The sequence below is a fragment of the Carassius carassius genome, chromosome 10 (assembly GCF_963082965.1).
Source record: "Carassius carassius chromosome 10, fCarCar2.1, whole genome shotgun sequence".
Taxonomy (NCBI): Eukaryota; Metazoa; Chordata; class Actinopteri; order Cypriniformes; family Cyprinidae; genus Carassius; species Carassius carassius.
Genome location: NC_081764.1, coordinates 19,126,399 through 19,143,893, shown reverse-complemented (window position 1 = coordinate 19,143,893; position 17,495 = coordinate 19,126,399). Strand labels below are relative to the sequence as shown.

Genomic DNA, 17,495 nt, shown 5'->3' with positions numbered 1-17,495 from the left:
ACATATAAACTGCTATTTGAGATACAGTATAGGCTGGACAAGATGGCTTATTTTACTTTTTAAAATATAGGCTTTAAAAATATTAAATATTTACATTTTGATACAGCCTACAAAAAGAAAATAAATAAATAAAAACTGTAATTGCATCATTAGGTTTATGTGGTATTCCCTGGGAAATATCACATGTACCTCACATCTAGCATGGCTGAAAGTGTCAATGACTTGATCTTTCCCGACAGCAAATGGTTTTGCTAAAGTGCTGATCACTGCTAAAAAGATGTTGCACTCCCCCATGTGAAGTAAGTCTTACTGTGCTCTGGCTCCTCCTATGGTATCTTAACACCATGAAGAGGAAGTGGATTAATTGCACTCTTTGAAATCACCATTGGTGGACTTGGTGCTGCCAAGGTAAGAGGCTCTCTTCATGTGTGAGATGTTTTAATGGTCCTTGAGAGGACATACTATGCACTAGACAGCTGAGTACAACATCTCTGCTTGGCTCAAAGAGTGTCTAACTCTTCAAAGAAGATCTGCTGGATGGTTTCCAGTTAGTATAAATTATGCTGGAAACCTTAATAGTTTCATTATGCCATCAGTGCTCAAAAATCCAAGAGTTATTTCATAGCCTAAAATAAAATAAACAAGGGCCTCTTGTTTAATACAGTTGATATATAAGGAGGGTTACCAGCACTGTAGTGAATTTTGGCTTCTTGAAATCTTGATATGTGTTATATCCAAAACTCTTGTTCAATATAGGGCAGCAGGATGTTATATTTATTTTGTTGTTTGAAGTGTCAAGTATTAGTCTATAATCTTCACAGTTCATAAAATCCAAGATATTGTATCTAGATCTGACAACTCAACTAAAAAAATATTTTTCTTTTTCAGAGACTGTAAACACAGACATTTTAATTTGTTAATAAAGCTCGATGCACTAAACCTCACTCAAGTGATCATCTACAGTGGCTAAAATGAATTACCTGTGGGATTCAACAGCTTTTACAGATAATGTATACATATCAAAACGAAGTATTAGAAAGATTCTCATCAGCAAGAGGCATTATCTGCCTGTGGAGAGTAACATTACTGACACTGTGAAAATGAGCTTTAATCTACCCAGTGAAAAGGACATCAGTGCTTCTGACAGTTGTGATGAAAGTAAAAACAAAAGAAGCCAAGAGAATTCCAGAAGTCAAGCTACATGCCACCTTCATGAGAGACATTCTGAACAATCCTCTGAAAAGGAGAGAGAAGTGGATGTAACTGATGTGAAGGCTGAGCCTGGATCTGACCCTGAGCCTGGATCTGATTCCCGACTGAATCATGAGCACTTGGAAGCGACCAGCATCCCCAACATGAAAGTGAAGCAGGAGGTGGAAATCACTACACCATATGATCTGGCAGCAATTCCACAAGATCAGCAGGAGACTGTGGGGGATAAATGCAAGGTTGAGGGTAACAGAGGGGACAGCCTGAATTCTTCTCAGATTCAGGTTTTAAAAAGACATTATGTCTTTGCAGGCATGAAAAAGCGAGGAATGGAAGGAGACACGGAAAACCGTCCATACAAGTGCCCCTACTGCAACTGGGCTTTCAAAAGGTCTAGTAACCTTTTAAGCCATATCGATACTCACCAAGGTCTTAAACCACACGTTTGTGAGCTGTGTGGGAAGGCCTACTCGCACCAAGGTACTCTTCAGCAGCACAAACGGCTACACACGGGCGAAAGACCATACCAATGCCCATTTTGTGAGAAAAGCTACATTTGGTCCTCTGACTTCCGCAAACACATCCGAACGCATACCGGAGAGAAGCCGTACACCTGTAAGGAATGTGGAAAGGACTTTGTGCGTTCCTCTGACCTGCGGAAGCACGAGCGCAACATGCACACCAACAACAAGCCATTCCTCTGCAAGCAGTGTGGCCAAACCTTCAACAAACCCCTATCGCTTCTCCGTCATGAGCGCAAGCATTTGGGTGAGAGGCCCTTTCTGTGCCCAGAGTGCGGGAAAGCATTTGCCCTGGCCAGTCGCATGACAGAGCACAGGAAAATCCACAGCAGCATGCGTCCCTACACCTGCTCCGTTTGCTCCAAAGCTTTCACCAAGTCCTCCAACCTCGCTGAACATCTCTCAGTTCACAGCGGAGAGCGGCCACACAAGTGCTCAGAGTGTGGACTGGCATTTGCAATGGTGTCCCGGCTAGTGCGACACCAGCGTATTCACACAGCTGTCCGCTCTTATCACTGCCAAGGCTGCGATATGTCATTCAGCTACCTCACGGAACTCAAGAGGCATCAGAAGCAGCATAGAGAGGGCACAATCTTTGTATGTGGTCAGTGCAGTAAATCTTTCCCACAGGATTCCCTGCTTACAGAACACATGCAGAGCCATGCTGACGCTGAGACTTGCATTTCCTAAGTACTGTTACTGAAGTAACTGGAGGATAGCAAGTAAGCCTGGGTTATCTATCTATCTATCTATCGATCTATCTATCTATCTATCTATCTATCTATCTATCTATCTATCTATCTATCTATCTATCTATCTATCTATCTATCTATCTATCTATCTATCTATCTATCTATCTATCTATCTCTCTATCTATCTCTCTATCTATCTATCTATCTGTCTGTCTGTCTGTCTATCTATCTATCTATCTATCTATCTATCTATCTATCTATCTATCTATCTATCTATCTATCTATCTGTCTATCTATCTATCTATCTATCTATCTATCTATCTATCTATCTATCTATCTATCTATCTATCTATCTGTCTATCTATCTATCTATCTATCTATTAGCCTTAACCACATGGTTATATTTAGCTAGAATTAAAAAAAGAAAAAAAAATATTTGATGAGACTTGTGTCTATTTTTATTAGTGTTAACTGCAGGAAATTGTGGAGACCACTGTCGAAAGTAAACACACTGGTGACCCATTTGTAAAATGTTATTGGAAGCTTATGGCATCTTGCCAAAACAGGTAGATTCTGTTTGTGAATGAGAGAAAGTGATAAGGAATATAGTGAATTCTCTTAGAGGTGTTGCATGCATAGTGCTATTTCAAGTTAGAAAATATGTTATTAAAGCTGTTTGATATTACTATGTGGTGGTACTATATTTTGGTACTAAATGTATGCTGTAGGTGTAAATGTTTAATTGTATTTTGAGGTTGCAGATATTGGGCTGGTGGTACATGATACAGTATATGGTGAATTAAATGAACTATGAACTGTTACCTCTTCTTTTATGTAGTTAAAACTCAGAATTAATAAAATCCAGATGTTTTCAGGATCCATGTGTGAAATTTGGTATTGGGAACATGGGAGGGTGTTGAAATAGTGAATGTTGTTGGAATCATGTTATTCCCTCTGTATGTCTTTCTTGAGGACAGAAAACTCAATTCCCAGATTTCCTCACTTCTGCTAAAATTTGTCCCTTTGCTGTCAGAACGGCACACTCATGGTAAAAGAAGATGGCATACATCTAAATAAACTCCACTGTCTTGCATTGCAAAAAGAGATGTTGGCTCATATATCCATATTTTTAGTTGACTAATTACATTGTTTTTTACTTGTTAATTAAATACATTGTCATACACAATTGATTTTTACATTTTTAAAACAATTGTATACATTTTTGATAGAGGTATTGAATAAATCATTAATATCTATCCCTCTGGAATAAACCAAGGCAGTGGTGTACTACCTGTACAAAAATACATTTCCTACTTCTTCACTTCTGTCCGGCTCCATGTCTTAAACATTTGATTTGTCAAAACCCACTTAAATTATTAAAATAACTTTGCATGTGGGGAGGTGGGATGAGGGACGGAAGTGTTAAATGTTATACAATTTACTGACACTACCAGCTGTAGAGACATTCTAAGTTCATGTTTCCATAGGTCACAGCACCTTTGCTCAGCTCTCATTTCCATCATGTCCCTGGCCCCACAGGGAATGACACAAATCCCTAGAGTCAGCATGGGGAGCTGTGCCTCAGCTGTTCAGTGTCCTCAGTCAAAGACGACTGGGCACCAAACACTTAACAGATTATTTAAAGACCTCTATGTCCTCAGTGTATTTCTGTAACCACAGATGTTACTGTATGTAAAGATACAGACGCTCCTCTGACCTCCTCTAGGGGAACTGCAGGGGTGTGTCCGAGGAATCCCTTGGTTATGTGAAAACTAGTCACCAGGCTGAAAGTCCATCCCTGAGTTCCTCGGCGGGTGATAACTCCTCAATCAGGAACCTTAATTAGGAATCCTATGAACAAAACAATAAACCTGAATATTTGCATGACAGCTATGATACTGTAATGTGACCCTGGACCACAAAACAAGTCATAAGGGTCAATTTCTTGTTACAAAAATTAAGATTTATGCATCATTGAAATGTGAATGAATAAGCTTCCTATTGATGTGTGGTTTATTAGGATAGGACAATATTAGGCCGAGATACAACTATCTGAAATTTTGGGGGTGAAAAAAAAAATTAATTATTGAGAAAATCACCTTTAAAGTTGACAAATTAAGTCCTAAGCAATGCATATTACTAATCAAAACTAAGTTTTGATATATTTACAGTAGGAAATGTATTAAATATCTTCACTGAACATGATCTTTACTTAATGTCCTAAAGATTTTCAGCATCGATAATTTTGACCCATAAAATGTATTGTTGGCTACTGCTACAAATATACCCCTGCCACTTATGACAGTATTTTTGTGGTCCAGGGTCACATATATGCAATTATCAGGATTTCTACCTGTGACAAGGACCCTTGATTCTGACCCATTGTACCCAAACTATTGTTCAAGTTTAATTTATAATAAAGATAAAATACCTTTTGAACAACAAATTTAAACTTTCTTATTTCTTATCTTATTTGAACACTGAGAAAAATGGATTGAACTTTAATGACTAGTTTATGTATCAAGTGAATAAAGTGGAAAAAATGCTTTACTTTTAATAATTAACAATATTTTTAATTAAAAAAAAATGCATTTTTAGCAATCCCCCAACTAATATATTTCACATAACAGAACTTTATACAGTCCACAAGACAAAATAACTACATTTTATTATCCCTCTTTACTAATTCTGCAAGGGATTTATGACCACAACTGCATCAGGGTTGAATGTTAAATTGACAGCCGTCAAACAGGATAACAAGCACAGTGATTCAGAAAAGATTTGAGTCTGTCAGCTCATTCTCATTAAGTCTAACGGCGCTTTTCCACTACACAGTACCAGCCTTTGTTTGGTTTTCCACTGTGTAAAAGTTGTACCTGTACCTGCTTCCAGATACTTTTTTTCGTATCACCTCCGGCGAGGTTCTAAGCGATACTAAAACGTGACGTGAAAACACGGCAGACTGCTGATTGGTCAGAGAGAATCGGCACTATTCACTGCATCATCATTGCAAGCGCCAGACGGAGTTTCCTGAATAACCGCGCCGTTTTTAAATAGTTTTGCTGCCCTCAGCCTCTCCTGAAACAACGTTTGTCTTCTTGCTGTGAGAAACAGTCACATCCCGAGGATCAAAAACAGCATACACTCGATTTTCTCCATTGTCCTGTTTGTGTGTTGCATAGAAGATTACGTCACGGCAGTTTCCTGCGGCGTTGTGATTACTACCAGGTACTATTGTGGAGGTACTATCTGCAATGAAAATGGAAAAGCCGAAAGCAGGCCGAGCTGAGGCGAGTCAAGTCGAGTTGAGCTGGTACTGGTAATGGAAAAGCACCATAACAGTCTTAGAGCTCCGAGTCAGTGATGAGGCAGACGTATAGATAGGGATGTGTATCGTTTACATTTTACCGATAACGATACTTATCGATACTGTTATCAATACTATTTGGTGCAAAAAGATATGAAGTTGTTGAAAATGTCAAGTTATTTTATTACTGCTGAACTTTTGCAACTGTATTAATGTTCTTCAGTCAAGAGCAGTGAGTTATTTTTCTCTTTGTGCTTTTACTGTAATTTTTATTAAAATTAAAGGAATAGTTCAGACAAAAATTTAAATTGTGCCATCATTTACTCACTCTCAAGTTGTTTTAAACCTGAACGAGTTTCTTCTTCTGTTGAACATAATAAGTTGTTTTGAAGAATGTGGGAAACTAAACAGTTGCTGGTCCCCAGTGACTTCATATTTTTTATTTCCTACTATCAATGTCAGTGGGGACCAGCAACTGTTTGTTACCCACATTCTTCAAAATATATTATTTTGTGTTCAGCACAAAAAATAAATACAAATTAATACATGTTCGGTACAACATGACTGAGTAAATAATTACAGAATTAAAATTTTTGGGTGAACTATCCCTTTAATGACAAGCTGCAGTACTGTATGTTTAGTACTGTCCCTTTAAGAGATGCACGCACCCATTTCTCTCTTGCCTGTTTACTTTCACTTTATACATAATTAACCGTGTTTATATGTAACCTTGTGTGTTTTTGACAGTAGAAGCACAATCAGACGTTTGACCAGAATTTTAGTGTATGGACTAGGGCTGTGCAAAAAAATGGAATGCAATTTTCATGTGCATCTTGTCAGTAAAGGCGCTCCTGTGATTAGTAGTATATATCCAGCACGTGCGTTCAGATCAGGGTTGCTTCTCAAATCTAGCCCAATCGCGTTTCATTCCGGGCGATAAAATATGGCCTTGGTAAAATTCGCATTTTAGGGGCTAAATATCTCATTATTGGGATTGGGGTCGCTTCGACCCGAGGACATGAAAAACAACTGCTGACTTGGCAAAAAAATGTCCCTAATAAATACTGTCAGTATACAGTGCTCCCAAAATGAATTTCTGCAAGAACAATGTGCTTTTATTGTTTTGTTTGAAAAGAATAAATACATTTACCACTTTGTAAGGAGATTTATCAGCTTTAATTTTTTTGTCCTTGTAACAAGGACAAAATTTACTTAAATAGTTCAATTCTCCAACTCATTTTAATTATTGAAATACTGACTACAGAATATGGCAGTTCAAATGTGTCAAATTGATAGTTTTTATAATTAATTGACAGTTTTTCCTCTTTTCCAAAAAATGATCAGTGAATACAGTTATTTTATACAACAAGGAAGAACAAAAGTTTACGAGATGTCCTGATTTAAATTTGTTTAGATCTAAATCAGAACTTAGATCTACCACAAACTTCCTTAGACAATTATTTTATGATCACTTTATATGAAATGTAACAGCATATACGCTAGTGATGGGTTTGGGTTCTGGGATTTGTTCCTTTGGGTCTTCTTTAGGCTTAGACTTGAACCAGCAACTGAACCATCCAGACGTTGAGGTCTGTTCAGAAACTAAACAATACAAAAAAAAAAAATTATATATATATATATAAGTATAGAGGGAATCATGTAAATATTTGATGTAATATACTGTTTAAAAGTTTGGGGTAGGTAAGATTTAATCATGTTTTTGAAAGAAGTATTTTATGATCATCAAGGCTGCATTACTTTGATCAAATATGCAATAAAAACAGTAATATTGTATTATATTATTACAATTTAAAGTAAATGTTTTCTATTTCAATATATTTTATTTAAATTGTTAATTATTCCTGTGATGGCAAAGCTCATTTGTTATCATTGGTTAATGTATTAACTAACATGGACAATGAATAATGCATACTGTATTTATTAATCTTTGTTAATGTTAGTTATTGAAAATACAGTTATTAATTTTTTGTTCATGTTAGTTCACAGTGCATTAACTAACGTTAACAAATACAACTTCTGATTTTAATGATGTATTAGTAAATGTTTAAATTAACATTAACTAAGATCAATAAATGCTATAGAAGTATTGTCCATGCTTAGTTCATGTTAACTAATACAATTAACTACAAAATCTTTTAAGAAAATTAACCATATTGTAAAGTGTTACCAACATTCTATATCGGCCGGCCGATTTGGCCAGCATGCCATATCACCCCGGAGCCCAAGACCGGTTTCCCACTGAAGCTAAGCAGAGCTGAGCCTGGTCAGTACCTGGATGGGAGACCTCCTGAGAAAACTAGGTTGCTGCTGGAAGAGGTGCTAGTGAGGCTAGCAGGGGGTGCTCACCCTGTGGTCTGTGTGGGTCCTAGCGCCCCAGTGTAGTGATGGGGACACTATACTGTCAACAAGCACCGTCCTTCGGATGAAACGTTAAACCGAGGTCCTGACACTCTGTGGTCATTAAAAATCCCAGGATGTCTTTCGAAAAGAGTAGAGGTGTGACCTTGGCATCCTGGCTAAATTTGCCCATTGGCCTCTGACCATCATGGCCTCCTAACAATCCCCATATCTGCTGATTGGCTTCATCACTCTGTCTCCTCTCCACCAGTAAGCTGGTGCTTGGTGGGTGTTCTGGCGCACTATGGCTGCCGTCGCATCATCCAGGTGGATGCTGCACACTGGTGGTGGATGAGGAGATACCCCCAGACTATGTAAAGCGCTTTGAGTGCCTAGAAAAGCGCTATATAAATGTAATGAACTATTATTATTATTTATTATTATATTATTATCAGGTTTGAAAATGGCTGTTGATTAATTTTTGTGGAGAGCTTTTGTGGATATAAGTCTTTACTGATCATTTAATGTTGTTGCTGAATAAAAGTTTTAACGGCAGTGTACAGTACATATACATTGTTTTAAAGAAATCATTAAAGAGCAATACATAAATTGAGTAAAACTGATTGTGTCATCCATAGTCATCTTAATCTGTATTATTGTAGTTTCTTGGAGGTGAAATGGAAGCAGCAGTGTGAACGTTATCCTTTTTACTGCTGCTATCAAGATGGTCCATTAAAACTTGTGAATGCCCAGACTTTTCCATCGGGAAGACTGGGAGCAGAGTCAGTGGCTGCTGGGTCAGGTACAGCGGCACTGGGGCCATGGTTTCAGGAGCCTGTTCTTCAAAAGAGTAAGAGTGGCTCACTGTAGAGTAAGACTCCTGAAACCTGGCATCAGTGTGCAGTATCATGGATTGAGATGGGTTTGAGTGTTCATTTTCAGTGCTAAAGTGGTTAACAGCATCTGTCTGGAAGCCTTCTGTAAAATCAACAGAGAAGCCAAGAGAGAAAACAAACTTTTTACTGCACACTGACAAACTGTTAACACTTTTCTCCTGCACATTAACAATGTTCTAAAATTACGGGCAACACTGACAGTCTTTTATTGCCATCTAGTGGCTCACAGGAAAACATCTAAAAAAATCTGACAAATGTTTTAACCTGAACACGTGACTCTCCAATTGAGTCCAAGCATGGTGCGATAACACCTAAAAAAAAACATTAAAAAATTTGTATCTAGTGATTTACTTATTGTAGCCCTACAAATTAATTAAATTATTCCCAAATTAATGAGATTAATTAACATGCACATCATGTGGCGATTAAAGAAAAAGTTATTAGTGAAGAATATAGTTATCATTGTGCTCATTTGGAAATAAAAATACTGCATAGACAACACAGAAAAGTAGCTGAATTAAAAGTAGCTTTAGAAATATTTTAGTATTTAGTAATTATATATATTAAAACTATAATCTATAGGTATATCAACTAAAAGCTCTAGTAGATGGTTGCAAACACCTGTCTTAAAGGAGTCATATGATGCGATTAAGTTTTCCATTCTCTTTGTAGTGTTACAAGCTGATTGTGCATAGATAAGATCCCCGAAGTTGCAAAGACTTAAGTCTCAAACCCAAAGAGATATTATTTATCAAAGTTAAGACTGCCATGCCCTCCTAAAATGGCTTGTTCAAACACGCCCTCACATGCCCTGTCACTATGTGGAAATATTTGCGTAATGCCACCCAAATGCTCATGCAAAGAAAGAAGTTGTGGTTTGAGTAACAGTAGTTAGTGTTAAAACGGCCATGTCAGGAAGATGTTGTGTTTCTAGACGAAAGCAAAAACACTTTATTTGAAAGTAGATTCATTTAGGAATCTTTAAGATTACTTACAAGTTACAACAGAACAGCAACGCATTTTATGGACGACCGTTTTGTGAAACTGGGTAAATCTGACTTTGCTACTGTTAAATAATGTGTTTTTTGAACAATAAAGCACATAATAATATTCTGTTACCAAAAATATACAAAATAAATTTAAATTTAAAAAAGCAACATATGACCCCTTTAAGTCAGTGAGTCATTTAATCATTTATTCAATTGATTTGTTCAAATGGCTGATTCATTTATAAATGAAGCAAGTGACTGTCTTTATGAATGGTTCACTGAATCATTGATTCACTCGATTCGTCTAGTAACACGTGAATCTTTCACGTGCATTTGACAGAACTGCTGCTTTGCTGTTAATGATTATTTTAGCATATAGTTTGCTCCGTAAATTCAGTTCAACAGCATTCATTTAAAGAGGGTAAACTTTATCACTCGACTGAATCTACACATGCATTTAAGGTGTTCTCCCTCTGTCCAAGCACGTCTTTTAATAAGCTGTAGCATATTCTTCAACCACTCAGTTAATGTCAATATGATTACCAAAATGATATTTTAAAATCAGCCAGGGCTATAGAAATGCATATTAATATTTACAAGTAAATATCCATATTATGCATATTATTTACAAGTAAATCTCCATATTACACATTGGCATGGCCGTCTTTCTGTCCGCACCCCACCCCCCACTACATCTACTTTTGATGTCAATCGGGGGGATCAAGCCTTCTTTAGGGGGGGGCAGATCCCCCAGCCCCCCAGAGTCCAGGCAGTCTCCCCAACTGGTGACTGATATGTTTCTCTCCAGTATCTCCCCTCCTAAGAAAATAAACTTGTTACTGACAGTGGAATACGGGGAAAGGTCACAACAAAAGCAGCCTATTCTTCAGCCTATTTAGACTGGTACTAAATCAAATTATACAAAGAATTCCAGAAATCAAGCAAACAACCTGTTACCGGCACATTAAAACATTTTCAAGCCTCTGGCAGTACTCAAAGAGTTCTGTACAGCAAAAAGTTGTGACAGAACTTGGAAAACAGAACGCTGCAATAAAAGAATTAAATGGAAGAGCAATTTTTATTCAGGAACTCAGCCATTTAGATATCTTAGTGTCCATGCTGAATCCTCACCTTTGCTTGAAGCACAAGGCATTCTGATTTGTTTGTATACCAGCCAAAGGGACATTGAGAAGTGAGGTTGCAGATCTGGGAAGCATACAGCATATGCTTGAAGGATGAGATGGAACATAAAGTCAAGATCTACTTTGAGAATCATTTGATATTAGACCATTGGGATCAGCATTTATAGACATTCTAAACTCTATTGGGGTCAGACAACACGTGTCAAAGCCCACTCAGTGTCGTATTTATACTTTAGATTTAATACTGTCACATGGAGTTGATGTTAATGACTTTGAAACTCTGCAGCAGTGATGATCTCTTATCTAGTCTTGTGTATACTCCCTAGAGCTAAAGCTGCAAACTCAACTCCTTATTACAAATATAGTAGAATCATCACTTCTACAACAAAAGCCTGCTTTGTAAATAATCTTCCTAATTTGTCTAAATTCCTCAGCAAATCCAATAGCTCAGAAAAACTTGATGTTGTAACAGAAACTATGGACTACTCTCTCTTTTCGAGCACTTCAGATATGGTTGCTCCTTTATGCTTAAAGAAGATTAAGGAAAACACTCCGATAACATGGTATAATGAGCACACTTGCACCTTAAAGAGAGAGTCCCAGAAAATTGAGCGCAGCTGGAAGAAAACGAAACTAAAGGTATTTTGTATTGCATGGAGGTAAAGTACTTCTACTTATAGAAAAGCTCTAAACACTGAATTAACAAAAAATAAATAAATAAATAAAGCATCAACAGGTGCAGAAATTTCCCAAAAACACAGCAGTAATGACTACGAACTTATTTACTTCCAAGATAGATAATATTAGAGATAAAATTCTAACCATGAAGCCGACAGCTACAGTATCGCAATATACAGTGAATTATAGATCCCCTAAAGAACAATTCCACCCATTCTCTGCTATAGGAGATTAAGAATTGTATAAACTTATCAAATCATCTAAACCAACAACATGTATGTTAGACCCTATTCCATCTAAGCTACTAAAAGAGATGGTTCCAAAAGTCATAGTGTAACAATGTTTGTAGACCGGGAAGAAGGAGGAGGGAACCGGTGAAAATTTTAATATAAAACTTTAATAAACAAAATGAACGAACACAAAATGAAAATACTATACTCAACACTGCACTCTACTCCCCCCTCTACGGGTGGCGGAGGGAGCTGATCACGGCAGTCACAGCACCTGGGGGTAAAGATAGACCAGGCACGAGAAAAGGTGATGAGGATGAGGAGAGACAGTGATGAGAGGTTGGAGAGAGGAATTCTCGATCCAGGTCCCGGGCACACTGCCACTTGGTCCTCAACCAGCTGAGAGGCTCTCACTTGCGGTGCCATGCGATGGTACTGGACATCTCTGGTGGATGGCCCAACGGTCCTCCACCTCCTGGTGGACGGCAATGGCTTCTCTGGTTGAGGGCAGCCCGCAGCGAGTCCCCCGTTCCCTGCTCATCTCCAATCATTGTGGATGGCACCAGGCTCCGGCCTCCTAGCAAAAACAGCACAGACTCCTCCAATCTCTGTCATATTGCAGCCAGCCCCCCAGACCCAGGAGCACAGCAGCAACCCCTCCATCCCACCTGTTGAACAATCGCTCCAGCACCATGCCTTAGGTAGCCACCAGCGATCTATGCTCCTTTATGCTGCCTGATCTTCTCAGCACCGCAATCCCCCTCAGCGGCGAGGGCTCTCTGACAATGTGTCCCTCCTTGCTCCCGGGTGTTGCCACCCATGTAACAAAGTTCGTAGATTGGGAAGAAGGAAATGGGAACCAGCAAACATTTAAACATAAAACTTGAACAACTGAACAAACACAAAATGAAAGTAAAAGCGCCAGCCCCTAACTGATGACTGCCACATAAAATTTTATATGACAACAACATAAAATCCAGGCCTGGTCCTCTCTTGTCCTTTACTTCAACTGATTAGTGCATTAAAGCCACCAACTGGAATAAAGTATGAATCTGGATTTTGCTTGTAGGACAAAATAAACCATAAAAACCAATCAAGACAAATAAACAATCGAGAAAAAAAAATTTGTCCAGAATTGATTCGGGACTATGATCCCCCGTCTTGCCTCGCATCCCAATGTTTGTACTATCCATCCTAAATAGTATGTGAGATTAGAATTAGTGTGTCCCAAAGCATAGTATGTTGAAAAATGTATGCAAAAATTCCCCGGATGGTCTACTATTTCAGGTTTATTTTTGAAGTGTGGATCCATGTACACTCTAATGGCTAATATTACCAACAATCCATTTTGCTTTGAAGAAATATTTGGTTGAGAACTACAAACACGAATAAAAAGCATTAAAAAAATGAAAATTTAAATTAAATGAAACTGTGACAAGATAATTGACAGGCCAGTTTACAGTGACAGGATGTGTGTAACTGTGTGTCACGTACGGTGATACAAGAAACAAGGGAGAGATCCAAATGCTGGTACGAGGTTTATTGAAGGGCAAATCCAAAGGGGTAAACAGTCCAGGCAGGGTCAAAACCAGAATATCCAAAACAACAAGAAAACAGAACAGGACACACAGCAAAGGCAAGACTATGGATTGTATCAAATATTAGACATACAACAAGGACTCCGTGACAGGGACTCAGACAGACCAGGTATAAATACACAAAAGGATAATGGGGAAACAGGAGACAGGTGGGGAACAATCAATTAACTAAACAAGGAGGAAGGTGACCAAATAAGGAGACAGGAAGTGATAATATGATAAACACCGTGGGAACTGAGGACACCTAGTGGAAACTCAGGGAACACAACCCAGACACTGTGACAGTACCCCCCCTCTACGGAGCGGCTTCCAGACGCTCCAAGACAGACACAAAACAGAGACCAGGAGGGAGGCAGACAGGTGGAGGCTCAGGGGGAGGGACGGAGGGCCAGAAAAGAAAAACATGGGGGACAGGAACCAGAAAGTAAACACAAAACAGGAAGACCAGGAGGGAGGAGGACCGGAGGAGGTTCAGGGGGAGGGATGGAGGGCCAGACTAACAGAGGGGAACAGGGACAGAAGTGAACACATAAAACAAAAACAACAACATGAAGCCCCCCAGGGCGGAGCGGAAGACCACCACAACCGTGTAATCAAAGCCAGAGTCCTCCAGGGCGGAGCGGAAGACCACCACAACCGTGTAATCAGAGCGAGAGCCCCCCAGGGCGGAGCAGAAGACCACCACGTCCTCGTGGTCGATGCCGGAGTCCCCCAGGGCGGAGCAGATGACCACCCCCCTGTGGTCGATGCCGGAGTCCAACAGGGCCGAGCAGCAGACCACCCAGTGACTTGACTTGACTCTGAAAGTTCAACGGTGACCTGCCTTGTCTCTGGAAGGTCCCCGGTGACTGGCCCTGACTCTGGAGGGTCCACAAACACCTGACTCGACTCTGGAGGGTCCACTGGGACCTGACTCGAATCTGGAGGGTCCACTGGGACCTGACTCGACTCTGGAGGGTCCACTGGGACCTGAGTCGACTCTGGAGGGTCCACTGGGACCTGAGTCGACTCTGGAGGGTCCACTGGGACCTGAGTCGACTCTGGAGGGTCCACTGGGACCTGACTCGACTCTGGTGGGTCCACTGGGACCTGACTCGACTCTGGTGGGTCCACTGGGACCTGACTCGACTCTGGTGGGTCCACTGGGACCTGACTCGACTCTGGTGGGTCCACTGGGACCTGACTCGACTCTGGTGGGTCCACTGGGACCTGACTCGACTCTGGTGGGTCCACTGGGACCTGACTCGACTCTGGTGGGTCCACTGGGACCTGACTCGGCTTTGGACTGCCTGTGGAGATGTGAGACGCCTCGGCTTCGGGCACCGCCTCTGGAACGGCCTCGGGCACTGCCTCAGTAACGCCCTCGGGAGCGGTCTCGGGCACCGCATCGGGAGCGGCCTCGGGCACCGCATCGGGAGCGGCCTTGGGCACTGCCTCGGCATCGGGCACCGCCTCGGCCTCCGGAACGGCATCGGGCACCGCCTCGGCCTCCGGAACGGCATCGGGCACCGCCTCGGGAACGTCCACCTGGACGGCAGCGGCCCGCTCTGGAACGTCCACCTGGACGGCAGCGGCCCGCTCTGGAATGTCTGCCTGTCTCCTCCTCCTCCGCCCTCTATGATGGCGAGTCGGTGGCACCTTGTCTGGAGACTCAGGCGTTGAGTCGGCCATCTTGTACTGTGGCTCTAAGCTGGCAGCCATCTTGTGCTGTGGCGCTGGGCTGGCAGCCATCTTGTGCTGTGGCGCTGGGCTGGCGGCCATCTTGTGCTGTGGCGCTGGGCTGGCGGCCATCTTGTGCTGTGGCTCTAGGCTGGCAGCCATCTTGTGCTGTGGCTCTGGGCTGGCAGCCATCTTGTGCTGTGGCTCTGGGCTGGCAGCCATCTTGTGCTGTGGCTCTGGGCTGGCGACCAATTTGTGCTGTGGCTCTAGCTCAGCAGCCATGACGTGAACCGTCTTGGGAACATCTAGGATCCTTGATAGCATCTCGAAGTAATCGAGAAGGGTGTCAGCGGCCATCCTGGGCGTTGGTGCTGAGCTGGCAGCCATCTTGCACTGTGGGGTGAAGCTGGCTTCCATCTTGCCTCGTGGTGCGGGGTTGGTGGTCATGCACCGCAGCGGCGCTGGGTTGGCGGCCATCTTGTGCTGTGGTGCTGGACCTGCGGCCATCATAGGCAGTGTCACTGGCTTCTTTCTTTTGCCCTGGTGAAACGGCGGCTCTGGTCCCTCCCACGTGAGCCCCGAGTCGAAGGGGGGCCATGGTGGAGAGCGATGCTGAGCTTCCTCTCGCCCACCTCCTCCTCGGCGACCTCCCCTGGTCCCGCGAAACACGACCAGGCGGGTTCCCTCAATCCGATTGCTCCTCTCCCGCTTGGTGGCTGGGGAAGAAGCGTTAATTGACATACCGCTGGATCTCAAGGTGACGGAGTCCTTCTGTCACGTACGGTGATACAAGAAACAAGGGAGAGATCCAAATGCTGGTACGAGGTTTATTGAAGGGCAAATCCAAAGGGGTAAACAGTCCAGGCAGGGTCAAAACCAGAATATCCAAAACAACAAGAAAACAGAACAGGACACACAGCAAAGGCAAGACTATGGATTGTATCAAATATTAGACATACAACAAGGACTCCGTGACAAGGACTCAGACAGACCAGGTATAAATACACAAAAGGATAATGGGGAAACAGGAGACAGGTGGGGAACAATCAATTAACTAAACAAGGAGGAAGGTGACCAAATAAGGAGACAGGAAGTGATAATATGATAAACACCGTGGGAACTGAGGACACCTAGTGGAAACCCAGGGAACACAACCCAGACACTGTGACACTGTGCTACAGAGCCTCCGTTATAGACTATTCTTCTACTACACACTCAAAAAGGTTTTCTTTACCAAAAAAGTACATACTTTAAGGCCGTGGTATAAGTAGGCACTTTGGGACGCAGCATCGGTTTTGTCTTCTTCTTTTGATTTGATAGGTGGCTGAAAACCAGTTTTAAAGGAGCATTACTGCCACATACCAGACTGGAGTGTGGAGCAGTATATGACAAACAAGGGAACTTAGAAATTAATATTCCATCAATCCTAATTTTTTTTTAGGTAAATCATGAGATGCTTGACCACATTCCAAGTACTTACTTCTAAAAGCTTTTGAACATTAAGATTTATAATGTCTTTCTTTAGCATTTGAAACATTTCCCTTTCCTCATATTTCCTACATTCCAATAGCACATGTAACACTGATTCCGTTGCGGGGTTGGCGGTATCGGAATAGCAAACTGTTGAGCTGATTTTCAGGTTACACAACCCTTCATTCTCTGCTTTTAATATCTCTCATCTCTCCTGTTTCTACTTGTACTGCTGATATTGGGGATGTTAGACAATCCCCATGAACATGTTCTTAATGCTAGTACCCTGATCTTACAGCTGCTTTTGATACAGTTGATCATGATATTCTTCTCTGCCGGTTAGAAAATTTGTTTGGTATTGGGGGTAAATCACTCGCTTTGCAGTGATTTAAATTCATATCTTAGAAACCGGTCTTTTTCTGTTGAGTTAGGTAAGTTTTCTTAATCTATTGCTCCTATTATCTGTGGAGTGCCCCAAGGATCCATTTTAGGGCCACTTCTTTTTAATTTATATATGCGACCTTTGGGAGACATTATTAGGAGACATAATGTTTCATTTCATCTATAAGTTGATGATACACAGTTGTACATACCATTGAAAGCTGGCGGGACAATTGAACCCTTATTGGCCTGTCTTGGGGACATCAAAAAATGGCTGTCCAATAGCTTTCTTCGATTAAATGAAAATAAAATGGAGGTAATTCGTCTTTGGCCCCGATAAGTTGAGAAGTGGTCTCATAAATGAG

General features: G+C 41.2%; 1 protein-coding gene across 1 annotated transcript; it reads left to right on the top strand.

The window, feature by feature from the left end:
• The first annotated feature begins 277 nt into the window (after positions 1-277).
• On the top strand, positions 278-3,299 carry znf648 (zinc finger protein 648). The gene is made up of 2 exons (XM_059560485.1): positions 278-408; positions 889-3,299. Exon 2 carries the CDS (start codon positions 972-974, stop codon positions 2,418-2,420), a length of 1,449 nt encoding a protein of 482 aa, XP_059416468.1. The 5' UTR covers positions 278-408; positions 889-971; the 3' UTR covers positions 2,421-3,299.
• Positions 3,300-17,495: the final 14,196 nt, after the last annotated feature.